Raw genomic sequence first — 16,540 nt, 5'->3', positions numbered from 1 at the left:
ATACATGTATATTATATATACATAGCACTTACTATACTCTTTTGGTACCAATTTTTAATATGTATATACAATTTTGATATTTTTACCTGGGGTTTTAAACGCATTAGCTATTTAACATAGGTTTGCCCGCCATACAGTGAATTTGCCTTACGAGCCCAACCGCGGTACAGATCAATCAGTTGGGTACATAATACATCATATATAGTTTGTGTGTTTGTTGAGTAGTTGTTGTTTCGGATGTGGATGAACACATATCCGCTATCGTGGAGAAGTCACGGCACTAGTGCCATAGCAACCTTGTTACTTTTTCTGGATCAATCTCGGCAGTAGCCAGCTAACAAGAAGAGGTTATGCAAGTAAATAAAAATGATGCATACCCTCCACCAACCTTGTCTTCTACCACACATATTCTACCAAGCATTCCGATCTACAGTTGATCCATAGCAATAGCATTTCCCTACTTTGGATATATACGATAATGAATTTCAATATTTATTGATTTAATGTGAAAATATCAGCTATTTCATGGTTTCACTGTATGGGAGTTTCTTTTTTAAACATGATCTTTGGATAGTTTTTTTTCTACTCAAATACCCCACCTCTTTTTTCATATAATCTGGGGTAGGCTATGCTTCACCTGTGACCCTGAACAAGGTCAATGGTATGTAATGGATAGCTGTATTGTTATTTGACATGAACGAGAGTGTAAAACAACCTCAGCAGGTGCAAATTTATTAACCAAGTTTTCTAATTTTTCTCATCTCAAGTGATTTTCAAATTATGTTTTTGCTGCAGTCAGCAATTGGCACAAGACTATATGTGGTGTGTACAAATATTTAGTATAACCTTGCTTTGAAAGCCAAAATATATTTTAAATCCTTTCTGGAAGCTTGATTGTTTTTTTAATGAACAAAATTTGTTTTCCCATTTTCGTTTTGGTCCATGTTGTTTTCATCAACTAGAATAACCTCAGGGCCTACCCCTAAATATGCAGCTTGGGATAGTTGACGTGCGAGCCTGTTTGCTCTGAATAATATGTGCCAAAAGAGTCACAGCAAAGTGCCTTTTTCTTCATGTATTTATATGTCGATTTTTTACAACAACATGTTAGTGTCGAGCCGCCCCCACTTAGGCTAATTGCAGTGACAGAATGATCTCAGACATCCTGGAGGAGTACATTGGCAACTGGAATTGAAAGGCCACAGTGTTGACAGTGAGGGGCCATAATTAAAAGCCTTATCCGGCTAGTGGGCAGCACACTGCTTTCGCAGAGCACCAGCAAATGAACCGCAAGGACAATCTGCGGTTAGCATCGTTAGCGCGCAGCGTGGAAGACAAGTTGTCGGTGGGCATCACGGCGTTCAGACTCGTAATCCACCCCCACCCGCCCACAGACACACGCCGTCTGAAATACAGCGTGACCTATTTGGTGCTATCCTGCTGCCTGCCTTTCGCCTTGACGCGTCTGAGTCCACTTTGCGCTGACAGCAACGCCGTGATGTGAAGCTTCATATTTACGTCAGTTTCTGACTATTTTTTTACATTCATACACACACAGACACTTTCATAGACCAGCCACAATGCTTATTCGCGACTCATTGTGAAAGCACATTGCTTATGGTTAAGGTTTCAAACTTTGAAATAATGTTTGAGTTCCAAAGATGGGATTTTAAACATGGGTTCAGGTTTCAAAGATTGATTTAGATTGCTTATTTTTCTTTTGTTAATGTGAAAAGGATACATGTTTAGATATACTTATACAATTTTACCAGATTATTTTTTTTGTCGGCGCCACCCACACTAGCCACACTTTTTGTCAGTGCCACCCACACTAGCTCCAAACCTTACTTTGACTTGACTTTGAAACACTAAACCTATTTTGAAACCCTACTTTAAAACCTTAACCCTACTTTGAAACCCTAATCTTACTTTGAACCCCTTGCTGTAGTTTTAACCTAGTGCAAGGGTCAGTAAAGGAATTAGTCTTTCAATTTATAGTTTTAATCTAAAGTTAGGCTTTCAAAGGAAGATTTAAAATCGTATGATTTTAAAGCAGGGTTTTGAATTAGGGTAGGGCATTAAAGTAAACTGAGTAAATGAGAGTTGGGCTTTCAAATTAGGCATTTAAACTTGGTTTCGGGTGTCAAAATAAGATGTTAAACTAGGTATAAGAAATCGAGATAGAGTTTGAAATTAGGTTAAGGGTTTGAATTTAGTGTTTGAGGTTCGGGTCAGGGTTTTCTGAGTAGGATTTTAAATGCCGTTTAGGGTTTCAACATAGGGTTTCTAGGGTTAAAGATTGAAAGATGGGTTTGAGACCAGGGTTAGGGGTTCTAGTTAGAGTTTCTTCTTATGTTTTGGTTTTTATAACTTGTGCTAAGGTTTCACTTTAGGGTCTCAAAGTATCAGTATTATTTTAAACCACAAGGGGCCTATTCTAAGTAGGTTTTGACACTAGGGTAAGGTGTCAAAGTAGAGTTTCAAACTAGGGATTGGCTTTCATGGATTTCAAATTGGGTTTCAAACTTTGATTTGGATTTCAATTTTATCCAAGGTTAACAGTTCAAGTGTTTTGAACTTGGTTTAGGGTTTCAAAGAAAAGTTACAAAGTAGGGTTAAGATTTCTAAGTACGGTTTAAAACTACAGTTGTGTTTCAAATGTTTGAAATGTCTTTAAACAGGATTACAGTTACAATATAGTGTTTAAGGAAAGATAGGGTTTCAAAGTAGAGTTTCAAAAGGAGTTAAGGTTTCAAAGTCAGGGTTTTGGGGGGATTTTAAGGTAGAGTTTCAAACTTCAAGTAAGAGGAGGTACGGTTTTCAAATTTGAGTTTTCAATTACATTTTGGGTTTCTGTTTTCGATTTAAAGTTTGGATCTTGTCACTTGGGACAAAAAAAAAGGCAGTAAGTTGCATATATTATTCATTGAGACATCTTGGCTCTACTCTCAGGTCATCAGTACGGTATTAGTAGTATTAGTTTTCCAATGCAGAAGATAAAGGATATTTAAGTGATGTACGGTTTCACTGCGCACTAAGACACAAGATCCATGATGCAAAATTAGGCCCAGAGGAATCAGGCTTACAGAATACCAGGACAGGACAAAAAAAAAAATAAAAATCTTTTCCATGCTGCTGTCTTCCATGACAGACTAATTCCTGGTTCATCCTCATCTGCCGTCTTCATCAACGTCTTCTTTTCAAGCTCCATAATCTCCGCGCACTTTCTTCATCTCCTCTTAATTGCTCTTTTGGCCGCGGGCTGGTTCAAATGCCGTTTAAAGCGTGGCCCTGAATGGGTGACGGAGATAAATGTCAAGCGGCCTGGGTGACTTCTCGCTTGTCGGATTTTCCTCCAACGATAACGCAACTCTGACTCTCTTCTTTTACTTGTACTCCACATTTACATGTTGAAGGAAGCTCTTTATATGGCATAGAGCGGAGGCGCCTGTTGTTGGATTAAATGGAGCGATGACGAAAGTCTGCTTGTCTTGTTTATTTCCTCCGAAAACAATTGGCTTGATTTTCTCTCTGATGGTGTGGAACTAACCCAAGCATCGTGTTTGCACCCTGGAGAACATCTGCTTGACTGCAATCGACTCCTGCGTTTCCTCGTTGCTAAGAAATCAGCAGATATGACGACTTGTGCCAGATGCTCGGTGCGCATCTTCTTTAAAGTCTGCCTCAGAAAGTAGAGGAGGAATGGCACTTTGAAGAATCCGCTCATCCATTTCAACAATCTGGATCCCAGCTGAATTGGATGAGCTTGGACTAGTGTTGTTGAAGTGCAGTTACTCTACCTAATTTTCAAAATGGATTGTTTTTCATCACATTTTTTTATGACTCATTAAAGGATTTGCCACTCTGACTGACTTGAAACTGGACACTTTGGGCCACAGGTATAAAACTCAAGGCCCACATCTGACCCGTCACATTTTTTACGTGCCCTTTTTAGGTTAGTTCCACGCTGTCAAAGAAGCAAATCATGTTATCAACACAAAACAAGCTGCAGCAATTTGTGTTTGGAAGACGCGTGTTGTTCTCATTTTATTTGGTCATTGGTTATAAATTCCAACCATGAATTGAAAATAGACAAAAAGGGGGTGCAAAAAAGTGCGTTGGAGCACAAACAAATTAATCAGGTATTAATCATTGCTCCCAATGTTAATCAAAGGAATTAATAAAAAAAAAATTGTGGACAAATGATTTTAAATTCCCCTTTGTTTGAAAGTTTTGACATTATCACTGATAGGTTTTAATTGCTGATATGGGTTTACTGATGTGCAAATACTTTGGAAACTAGTCTGTGTTGCACACTAGTAAGGTGAAACAACGGCCAGTAACACGTACGTGTGCTTTTGTATCTGATTTCTCCAGCCGTAATTTTATAAATGATTGTATTATGAGAAGTTTAGCAATGAGGCACCAAAGCACGGCTGGACACATGCTCTACTGTGCTTTTAAAACTGATGGCGACACCCGAGTGGATATAACGTATTTTACATCTCAGTTCGAAGGTAAAGAAAGCTCCTCAATAAGCTACAGTGCTTTTAAAAACTTTTGGGGACACTCGAGTGGATACACTGTACTGTAGATATCAGTGTGGGGAGAAAGAGTGCATGAAGAGGTCAAGAAAAACTCGAAATATTATATATTTAACATATAGAACTTGACAATTTCCCTTGTTTTATTTTTTCCATGTATATCCATATGTTCATTTTGATGTTGGACTGGATTCAGTAATGTGATGTTTGAGACATCTGTCCAAATTTTGTACCTTACGCAGCAGTAGATGTAAATTCCTATAAGCTGTCACGCTCAGTAAAAACAAGCATGCAAATATTTCAGTCTGATGTGAATCTGGCGATGAAGGTCACGGAGTGTCAGAGGAATAGTAATCCCGTAAAATCAGATTAGAGCCATCAAAATGTCATGAATACAAAGAAGACACAGGCCTGTCATTTCATGCGCGGAGGAAGGGTAATTTTGAAATGTCCATACGCAGAAAAGTCCTTGCGGTCGTTCCACCGCACATGCCGGCGAGCCTTTTATGCCACCAAGGACACTGCTCTGACACTGGCAAGATGGGCTTTCTCATCACCACAACTTTCATGGTGGGCTTTTTCATTGAAGTGTCGAATAAAAATCTTAAAAAGACTTTATGTTCGTTGAATCAGTGAATCATTTTGCATTCGCGTTCGCTGCTGCATCATCCTTGGAGGGTTCTTTAAAAGGTTTTACTGGGACAAAAAACAGGAATAGCCAAGCTATGATTGTTTTCTTTCTTCTAAAGAAATGAAGAGAGGTATGAAGGCTGAATACAAGTTGTTCTCTCGTACCTTGCGATGGTGTGTAATGTAATATAGACAAATAAATATATTGCAAGCAGAATATAAATCAAAACAAAAGGTTGTTGCAGTGCTTTTACTTAAACTTGTGCAGTTCTCGTCATACAGATTTTGATTTTGTAGAATGCAAACTCAGGATTGTTAAATGGCTATGGTTAACTTCAAAGAAACAGATATACTTTTTTTACATATTGTATGGTTAATGCTTACAATATTTATGCTTAAAAAAGAGACTCACTGTGCTTTGCTTCTCTTGGAAATTTTATGTGCGGACTTTGAATAATAAACAGTTTATTGCATAAAATTGGACTCAATCGACTTGAGCTGGTTTATTGGACCGCTCTATGGCCGAATTGAAATCACTTGTCACTTTATTAGATACACCTGCAGAATCAGCGACAGAAGGATATATCCAAAACAATCCATTCAGAGGGGGAAAAGACATCCATATGCAGTGGCGTATGGCGTTTTATTTAAAAAAGAACACTGATGATGAACACTGATATTCTAAGGTTATTTGTTTGTTTGTTAGATTAAAAAAAACCTCTAAAGTGTTTTTTTTTGTTTTGTTTTTTTATATCAAACAAGCATGTCTAATGAGGTTGTTTTCCAGGAAAATAAAATAATGGCCGTCTCTAGGTAGGTGGTAAGGAGGTTAAGACTTAAAAAAAAAAAAACAACAACAACCATGATGTGCATCATTAGTCCCTTTGGGGGAGGGGGGAGAAATTGTGCCTAGTAAGGATATAGGGTTTTTTATATACTGCTACTAAAATAAAGAGCAATAAATAGACGTGTTTGACCAAACATAAATAATAATTCAATGTTCACCAAAATAATCGTGATTATTATTTTGGACATAATCGTGCAGCCTTACATAACCCTTAACCCTAACCTAGAAAACTTGAATTGGTTAACTGTGTCCCAAGATTTCTAGTGATGTTAAAGAGAGAAGAAGATGATTAATATGGAAACTGGAGATAATCAAGAAATACGAAGATGGCTAAGCTAGCCGAGGCCAGGCTACCCTCACTAAGGAATATGGCCATTAAAAGCTCATCACGTCACTTTGAAGATGAATGAATCCTTTATATACTTTTTGTTTATTATGTTTTTGAATTGTATAAATGTATATGAAAAATAAGTATCACTTACTTTTTTACTATGTTGGTACTAATTTTTAATATGTATAACAATTTTTAAATTTTTACCTGAAGTTTTTTTTTTTTTTTTTAGCCATGAGAAGTGTAATTATGATAGAATAAGGATTGCTTTTTTTCAGGCACTGTGATGCACTTAAGTTTTTTCTGCATAGACAAAATTTTAACTTGTAGAACTGCTGTAACAGTTAACAGATGTTGAGCTTGGTTTATGTTGCTTGTTCCTTTTTCAAACAATAAATTGGATACATTTTAAGGAATACTTACATAATTTTTAGAGATAATAATCTTATTTAAGGTGGGGTGGTGGGGGTAAAATATTTTCTCTTTCATAGCGGGGGCTTTGCAAAATATAATTAAGAAGCATTGTTGTATAGTAAGTTCCCTGCCACCCCTCCTCGAGGGAAAGAACAAAATACAATGACTTTTTTTTCCAGAGGAAAAAGTAACAAAGTCCAGTATGTGGTTTGTTTGTTTGTTTTGTTTACAGAAAAAAAGAAGCGAGGAATAGTAAAGTTTTACTCTGTGAACTTGGTAAAGCACTGTCTTAAGTGACCATTTATAAGACATTTGAAAAAATGTATATTTGTTTTTAAAACTATGGACGATCCATGTGTTGTACTTTTTTCAGGAATTGTCAAGAACTAGAATAAGCAATGTTTGTGTGAAGATTGGCCACATCTCTCTCATTATATTGCAGAAGTAGCAAAATTTGGGGCAAGAAATAAAATAACGGGAACGCTCGTAAATATTTTTATCATTCTCCCCCGAGGAATCCACTTGTGTCTATGATATGTGTCATCATTTCCTACAGCAAAAAAAGTTGCACTTCTAATAAAGCAAAGAGCAAACTGTCACGCGGCTTCGTAGCGCATACGCGCAGAGAGCAGCGATGCTTGTCACGAGAGAATTATTCATCTCCTGCTTTATTCCTGCGAGGTTGCTGTTGACGGCGGCGTCTCATCTCGCTCTCTCCGGCTTCCATTAAGGTCGGGAATTGCAATCCGATGTCTTCAACGGCTCGTCTGCCTTTGAAAAAGCCTCGTTGGAAAAGGAGCAGCGAGAGCCAAAGGCAAAGAAAAAACATTTATTGTTTATGAATGTGGTGTCACACAGGTCCTGTCAGGGGAGAGAAGAGGAGGACCGCTCTTGATTTGAGGTCTGCGGTGATCCGCCTCTGTCTCCCTCTCCTCCCGACAGGCAGCTGCACTTTGGATTTGTTCCCCCGGAGAGCAATCAGCACATTCGTTTCAAAGCGATACATCGCCGTCGCAAAAGACAGTCTAACATTCCACAAGACGACTAGTTTTTTTTTTGTTTGTTTTTACATTTGTGATACCACTGATGCAGGTTAGAAAATTGTACATGACATTGTTGTGTCTCAGTGCAAAAGCAAATGTATAATCCATAATAATAGTAAAAAAAAAAAAAGTGCCCTTGAGAAATCATAAAATGTCTTTTCACTCAGTATCACTGCTTTTTAAAGTTCAGCTGTTAAAGAAAGTAAAGATTTTTTTTTTAACTGCAAGATGATGTGAGTTCATGTGGCAGTCTAGAGAACAAACATCAGAAAATGGCATCCCCCAAAAATCACACTCTAACCTTTTTGTTCAAAAAAGTAAATCCTAGCCATTCCTGTTTTACTCATGTAAATTACATTTTGTAGAATTATGTATTTAATACACTAAGTTTAGCAATTCATATTGACATTTATTCATTTCTTTCCAATTAATTTTATACATTGCATTTAAATTTACTTGATATTTCCTTAAGCCATGTTGACAAATCTACTGCATATTCTTGCTTTAATTGTCTTACATTTTTGCAATTACTCTTGACCCTATTGGCAAAATGAGATTTTCTCTGGTGCTTGAGGCCACAGTGACATTTCCATCCAGTGAAAATTCCATCTTGTCGGTGTGACTGTAATTTCTTGCTTGATCGAAAATTGGACAAATTATAAAGCATAAATACAGTATAATAGATAAATTCATGAATTGTGTTTTAAAGGCTTGCAAATGTCAATGACTACCTACTGGAGATGTTTTGAAGAACCCCTTGAAATGTCAAATGAGTTTGCAAGGAGCTCCTACTTCGGAAAACCCTGTGAGTGAAATATGACCAGCCCGTTTCAATAAATAACCAAAAGAAGCAGTTGTACAGTCACCGTCAGATAGCAGCCTTGACTTTGAATGCATATTCACAAACAAGGGTGTGCACCAATACGGCGCACACTCATATTTCATTACAGCAATTTCAAACTATACACACAGCAGTAGTACTTGCACTTGTCTCCATGGTAACTTACAAAACCGCAAAAAACGACGGTGTGAAGCCCCCATGAAGCAATCGCTCAAGAGCGGCGAACGCATAACACCCCCAGTGTACCGAGCAGCTTGTATCAGAGATCAAAATCGATCGGGCTCATGCTGCTTTGGAGCAGACACGCGTCCTTTTTCTAAAGCGTTTGTCCTCGTGAGGGTGCCGGGTCAGCTTGGGCCGATTTCAGCTGGCTTTGGAGCGAGAGGTGGGCTACGCCAAAACAGACTGTCGAGCAATGTGTGCAGGCTACGACAAATTGTGTGCATGAGCGTGGTTGAAAAGCAAGGTGCGGAGAGTCTCCGTTCACCATTATGCATCATTCCAGTTCGTCACTCTTACGCTAACATGACCCAATAAAAGTTTACATCGAAAGATTAGCCGAGCAATATCGGTGACCCCGTCAAGGTGCGTCCCACTCCTGAGGTAGGCTCCAGCAAATAATCCTCGACATTAGATAGTATTTCTACTCATGGGGCATTACTGTTGTTGAAAGGACTGTTGTTGTGGCCTTTTTCCCTCCCCTGGTTGGTCAACCGCTCTATCCTGAGACTAACGACTGCCCCGCTGAGCCAAATTGCTGTTCAAGGTTTCTTCCTTATCTCTGTCGTCAAGTGATTGCCCATGCGGGGTACACTTGGTTCTCTTATATATATAGCTATATAGTGGAACCTCGATTTCCCGGACTAATTGGGGCAAGGGCTTATCCGTTAGAGTTAATCGTCCGTTGCAACTAAACACCCTTTCTTGGCCTAAGGCACCCAATACAGTACAAGAAAGAATTTTGTTTTGTACTTGTTCATTGCCTAAACATGCCTGATGCAATACAAAATGACTGTGAATAGATGAATAAATACATAAATGAATTCACATGTCTATTTATTTTTTAAATATTATATTGTATATTATGAAAAGAATCTTGCAAAGTTTTGAAACAAACAATATCCAAATTTAAATTCTTACAGGACTGTAGTCAAGTCCACCCTTATTAATATGTCAATACAGTATATCAATATATCACCCCTATCAATGCCCATTCCAATACATCAACTTTATTAATATGTCTGTTAAGAAATCGTGGCTAAAGCCAATTCTTGATGTTAAACTAGTAAAAGCAACTTTTACAACCACCACGAAAATCTAGAAAATGGCATGGCTTTGCTGATCGTGGTTGGATGAATTTTTGAAATAGCTAGTTTGGAACTTCATTTCAAGTTTGTTGCGAATCTGTTAATAATAACGTTAAACTGACATCCCAGTAAAATTGGATCTTTGCTGTGTATAATCATCAATGGCAGAGAATGAGGTAGTTGTCAGGACTATTAACATAGACTTGGTAGAGTCAATAAAAATAATTGGGTGAGTTTGATGGCTGCGTCTGAGACATGTCTGAGTCAAATGCCAGGTTTGCATCATTAGAAGAGCCAAAAAAGACCAAAATAGTACAGAATGGTTCTATGCCTGTGTAATGGAATTTAAGTATTCAGTATAACGTTCTGTAGATTAGTGACCACCTGTTTTGTTTGAACAAAGCATATTTCACTTGACATACATTCTAGTGTAGCTAGAACGAAACCTTGACAGATGTGTGAGTTCAGCATTACTGTCTTGTCTTTGACTTCCTTTTTGGAACTACTCTTTCACTTGTCCTTACACTCTCTTACAGACCACCAGTCTGCTCTGTTAAGACTTGTGTCTTTGAATCTTCAATTTTATAGAAAACGAAAAAATATCGTTTTTTTCCAGACTATTTTACTGATCCTAAAAAAATTCACAACAGCAGTCAAGTTTCTGACGTCCAAAAAGAAACCAGAGTCTGGACCTGCATTGTTGTTGCTTTGGGGAGGATAATGGCACATGCAGCTGGTCACATTCATGAGCCATTATGATAGCGCTTACTTTTTTCACCTTTGCTATCATTAGATGCTGTAGACAAGATCTTGAATAAAATAGTGTACCGTACCAAAAAATGGCGTGGTTGACAGGTCGATACGACATGTTAGCTTAGCGGATGCTAAGCTCACACTATGCTCCAATTCATTTGAAAGAGTCCTCTTTCTCGCTAACATAGTCGGCATCTGCCCAAACATACTTTTAATGAGGAAGTCACCCTTGCCAATATGGCCGCCACAATGATGCAATTTTTGGCCTGCTCTTGTCTGCTGTAAAAGTAGACGACGGTAAGGGGCATTCTGAGCGAACTGGACACCATTTTCTGTGCACCGAATAGAGAAATTCCATTGGTTCCACAGTTTCATGTCTGAGGGTTGTGGTTCTTGACCCGCTTTATGTGTAAAGTGCCTTGCGATAAGGTCTGCGTAAATAAGACGGGCTTGACTTGGGTGGGTAAGCGAGGAGCGTTCTAGCCTATCGACCGGATCGCGCGGCATTGCTTCGCTTCATGGGGGCTGACAACAATAACGGTGACAACAAGATGATGATCAAATCAAACCATGGGTCATTATCGGCATAAAAGTATTTACATCTGTTCGTCAAGTTCTGTGGCTTATTTCCCGTGTGTGAACGTCCCAAGTCAAAGAAGGCAATGAAGTGTCACTAAGGTAGAAGAGGAGAAGAGGGTGCGAGTGTGGGAGTTCATCAGCTGGTGCAGATGCTGTTTATGGAGATGATGGCCGGATCCACCAGGCCAAGTTCCTCATGCTCGTTGACGCACAGCTGATAGCCGCAGCCCCGCCTGCGCTTCAGCGGCGTCACCTTGGCGTCGGGTTTGGCGCGGGGCGGCAGGAGGAAGCCCACGCTGCCGGCGATCAGCATGTGCCAGATACTGTGGATGTAGAAGTAATTCTCCTCCGTCTCCACAAAGGCGTAAAGGGCCACTGCGGACGTGGCGATGGCCGTGCCCGGGAAGAGGAAGAACACCCAGCGCTTCCAGGTGGGCGGGTAACATCGCCGCCGCCGGATGGTGCGCACCGTCTAAGGGGGCCCAAGAAAAAAAAAAAAAAAAAATGACTGCGCTGTTTATCAACACAGCTTAACCTTCAGTCTGTCTAATAAAGTATGATTGCACTTACAGTGGTGCCTTGAGATACAAATGAATTTTTGAGATACAAGAGGTAATCATGTTTTGTTTTGCTTTAGCATGCAAGCGTTGTACTCAGGAGCAATTAAGAAAATTGAAAAAATGCCTAAAAAAATGAGCCTACAAGCTGCTCAATGCCACTCCCATGTTAAGTTTACAGTCAAATTAAACATAAAACAAAGCAGTTTAAATGTTGCTTTTAAAAGGCCCCCTTCATCTTAATGCTAGCATGTAATGGAAAATACCATTGACATACAACTCTTATAATGTAATTCAGAAAGGCATATCTAGAAAAAAATAAAGACTGAATTATGAATTACAGTCATACTGATCAATAGAAGATGCCAATTCTTCATTTCTATTTGTATGACTCTCACAAAACAATTTTAACACAGATCTCAAAGTATCAATGTACGTTTGTATTACAATTTTTTTTTTTTTTTTGTCAAATGCTAACTTGATAAGGGTGAAAGTGGAATTTGACAAATCTAAATACCAACACATTGAGACCCCTTCACTGCCTTGCAGACAGTTGCAAAATTGTAAAAATTCGCTAGTTTCACACCACGCCGATACAGTCATTACATGTTACAATTGTTTTTGTTTATTTTAATCTCAGGAGTGAATACTTTGCAAAAAAAAGTATTATAGTTATCCAGCCACTGTCTGTGAAATGTGGCTTCTTGCTAATGTACTATAAATTCCAACTGTCACAGAGGCTGTGAAGGTGCCTGAGTGTAATTTATGATTGGATGAGTGAGTTGAGGGTTGGGGGACTGTAAAGAGGAAAACAAGCACTCTGGTATGTTTCTGCAAAACACTAGCTGAATTACATTCACAGGTCATTTTCATATTAAGAGGTTACTTGACAGCTGACTTGAGGATTTAGGCTAGTTGTTGTCTTATCTTCACAGATGGACATGCATAGCATTCCTGATTGTGTAATGGAGAAACGTGCATATTTTGCAAGTTATTGTGCCAATGGGCCTAATTTTAGTAAAATATTTAAACATACTTGAGGTTGCAAAGTTCGTCTATGAGCACATATGCTAGTATTGTCAAAATAATACAATAAATGTGAATTAATTATCGTCATAGTTAAAGGGTTATGTTTTCGATCGTGTTAATGTAATTTTTAATCTTTAAAGAGTAGAAGAAAAATGTGGAAAATGGAAGCGCATGCGCGAGTAATCAGATTAACGTATGGTAAATTCAACTTTCCCAACAGCACCTTTGATGCACCTATGCTATAGCGAGCCATAGCAAAGTTCTTTGCCAAACTTACAAAGGTAAATGGTTATAAATGCATTTTTTGATAAATGTTGTTATCGTTCTCTTGATCTGTCACAAAATGTGAATTTCACTTTATTTAATCTCCTTTGTTTTAAATCTCTAGACAACACGCATATATGTATGTATGGACGCATGTATGTATGTATGTATGCATAAGTGTGCAAATATGGTCTGTGGTCTCCGGTTGCACGAAGTGGGTTATACCAAATGTAAATGTTGTTCATATATTTAAGGGGTTTTCCCGGTGCTGATAACAAAAGCATGTCCAAGTGCATATAGACATACAATAAACATTCATACATTTTGTATAGCCGCTTATCCTCACAAGGCTGGCAGGCTTGCTGGTGCCTATCCCAGCTGACTTCAGGCAGTAGGCGAGGGACACCCTGTACTGCTTGTCAGCCAATTGCATGGCACACACACGATCAACCTAAGGACAATTTAGTATGTCCAATACACTGCCGTGCATTTTTTTTGGAGTGTGGGAGGAAGCCCGAGTGCCCGGAGAGGACCCACGCGGGCTCGGGGAGAACATGCAAACTACACACTGGAAGGCCATAGCGAGGTGGATTTGAACTCTGCTTCCTCAGCTATAACAAACAATACAATAAACATTATAACACAAGTTAAAATCCAAAATACTGATTTTCTGTTTCTAGGGAACAGCTTTCCAAGCAATCATTATTTTGAAATTTCATATTCGTGAGACATTTTATTTAATGAATCCGACGTTGCTTGGTGAATGTCAGGATCATATTTTATGTTTATTCGATGCAGCTATCTCTCAAGCCCACAACGTGATGGTTGTGACAATCAACCGATCGATATTTTCAATGGCAACGCTGCACCTCAGTCGCCATTAAACATAATTAATGTTGTTATTTGCGCTTCGTTACTCCCCCGGGCTGCAACGTAACAGGATGTCATTTTAAGTTTAATACGGAATATTCTCATCCACTCAAGTGGCCCAGAAAGGCTGTAAGTGCTGACCAGGTAGATTTTTCATGTTTCTCTCAACGCTGTCTACACATTAGAGTGTTTCCCTTTTATTCCCACTTCATAAACACTGATTGCTTGCATTATATGTCTCCCAAGGCGCCTTGGTATGGATTGTGAAGACAGATATAGAGCACCCATGAGTGACCGGAATAATTACATGGATTCCAGCTGGAAAATGGCTGCAATTAAATTAGCCTGCCGAATACATACGAGGTTAAAGAAATAATTTACGTGAAGCCAAGTGAAAAGAAACCCGCTGTGTTTTACTGTCCGTTTGGACTTGGGAGGCCTTTTTTTTAATGCATAAGCCAGGAGGACGCTCGTTTAGTTTGGGGAATTAGAGAGTTTGGCGGTGACAGATTTCGACTTCGGTGCTCACGACGCTTCCTGCGAAGCCGGCGACGTTCGGTGCTCTGTACTTGACCGATCTAATTCGCCCGTATCCGCCGATGTGAACAATAGCCGCATCTGCAGCGTTTAAATGAAAGTGCGCTTGTAGGGAGATGCGGCATATATAGAGGAGGGACTGAAAGCAGACATAATCAAAGTACTTCCGCACTGCAACATTATCGTTCAATTGCAGCTATCATGACCTGTCGGCACGCGCTTTATTACCGCGCCGACATCCGAGATTCTCCGTCACCGCTTTAATCAGCGCGGGCAAGACGCGTGCATTCTATTGTATTCTGCGGATCTCATCACCGTATATCACAAAACATTTGCATACGCGTGGCGGTTGACAAATGAAAACGTAATTGCATTACCTTATGATTATCAGAACTCAAAATCATGGACTGTTTTCACAGCACCAATCAGATGCTACCTTTACCACTTTGGGAGTATATGCTCTAAAAACAGTGGAGTCAAAAATAACAATTATGTGTTAAAAAGGGACCAAACTCTTTAACCCCATTTTTGAACAAACGAAACGGAACGTATAGCACTCAGTCCCAACGTTATGGGTTTAAAGAAATAACCCCAAAGGTTTGTCTCTTTTTGAGCCGTCTTGCATTTTTTTCAACCTAACTGTTTTAGGGTGCAAATGATCTAATGTGAACCCGCGACAGTTCAGTGCAATCTACTCCAGTCATGAGATACCTTAAGCAGAACTTTACACCGTTTGATCCCTTTAGGAAATCTTGCTAATACGCACTATACCCACATAGGTCGCAGAAGGTGTCAAACGTAACCGGTAACCAGACGGTGAAGTTAGCTAGTTACTCCGCCAACAAATAGGTGATTTTTCTCCATCCTATAATTCATTCAATTTCCAAAGTATGAAATGTGTGTTATTCAGGCTCCTGAAATAGGTATCCCTTAATGTTGGGAAAAATATGCAAAAATATGTCAATTGTACATGAAAAATGATTTAATTATATAGATATTAACTGGCTAACTGATTAAATGGCTAAATACGTTTAGTATCCCTTTAATAATTGATATATTTGAAAGTCCCTGTAAAGTAAAATATGATCATGTCATCAATTTGACACACCATGAAAAATGTTGTTAACATGACTGCCAAGATTGTAATAAATCCAAAAAATGTATATAAAGGAAGTTTCAAAATCATGAAATAGCGAGACACTAAGTTAATTTTCCCTCTTGTAGCAGCCAGTGGCTTTTTCCAAAGAGTGAAAATTTGATTTGTTGAAGTCTGACTAAAAGGTTGACAATAAGACGCTTGTTTGTCATTCATTGCCTTCATTTCCTGCCACAAAAACCGAAGGCAGTAGATTTAAGCATTCGCGGTGTCTGTCGATTCTTCGGCCTCCAAAACGCCCACACCAATCAACACATCATTTTCAAGGTGAAATCCGTACACTGTGTTCTTTCCGGCCCCTGTCGGCGGCGTGCCGTTCAAGTCTTTTCTTAGAACCTGGCCTGAAAGACTGATATTTTTTTATGTTCTCAGTTCAGAGAGCATATAAGGTCCTGAGAGAAGAGTCAGTTAAAGTACAAGATGACTTGTAATGGAAGTGTAAGCCATGACTAATACCCACACAGGCTGCAGAACTTTTAAAAGCCCTTCAGTGATAATGTGAAATAGCTTCATTGGTCAGAAAGGCACGGTTCTTAGCCATGCTCATGTGAGCCCAAGTGACGGATTACACCTACAAACAGGAGAAACGAGGGAGCCGGCGCAGTCAAACACGCCCCCGACAGCATTAGCTTCCACACAAATATACCAATGATGCGTTGGTGCGGTCTGACAAGGGTTTCAAATCCATTTTACGAGGTGGAAACCCTCCATGGCAATTGACAGGAATTTATGGAAATAAATGAGAATGCACCAGGAATTTACAAAACTGAAGGTTGGCTCCTGGGATGGAAGCTAAATATAGTCGAGGGAAATATAGCTGAGCATTATTTTAATGATT

General features: G+C 39.1%; 1 protein-coding gene and 1 long non-coding RNA gene across 2 annotated transcripts in view; one reads left to right on the top strand and one right to left on the bottom strand.

Annotated features, from left to right (window-relative positions):
• Nucleotides 1-7,348: 7,348 nt before the first annotated feature.
• On the top strand, nt 7,349-7,872 carry LOC148429353 (uncharacterized). The gene is made up of 2 exons (XR_015867600.1): nt 7,349-7,497; nt 7,625-7,872. It is a non-coding gene; the product is annotated as an uncharacterized LOC148429353 (long non-coding RNA).
• The window catches only part of tmem8b (transmembrane protein 8B), a 46,454-nt gene continuing 37,494 nt past the window's right edge, over nt 7,581-16,540 (bottom strand). The window contains exon 13 of the mRNA XM_088431412.1: nt 7,581-11,761. Within this exon, the coding sequence (XP_088287538.1) occupies nt 11,426-11,761 (336 nt within the window). The 3' untranslated portion in view covers nt 7,581-11,425. The remainder of the gene's footprint in view (nt 11,762-16,540) is intronic.

This window comes from Hippichthys cyanospilos, chromosome 1 (genome assembly GCF_059441005.1).
Source record: "Hippichthys cyanospilos isolate Australia breed blue-spotted pipefish chromosome 1, RoL_Hcya_1.0, whole genome shotgun sequence".
NCBI lineage: Eukaryota > Metazoa > Chordata > Actinopteri > Syngnathiformes > Syngnathidae > Hippichthys > Hippichthys cyanospilos.
This window is presented reverse-complemented; position numbering and strand designations above follow the sequence as displayed.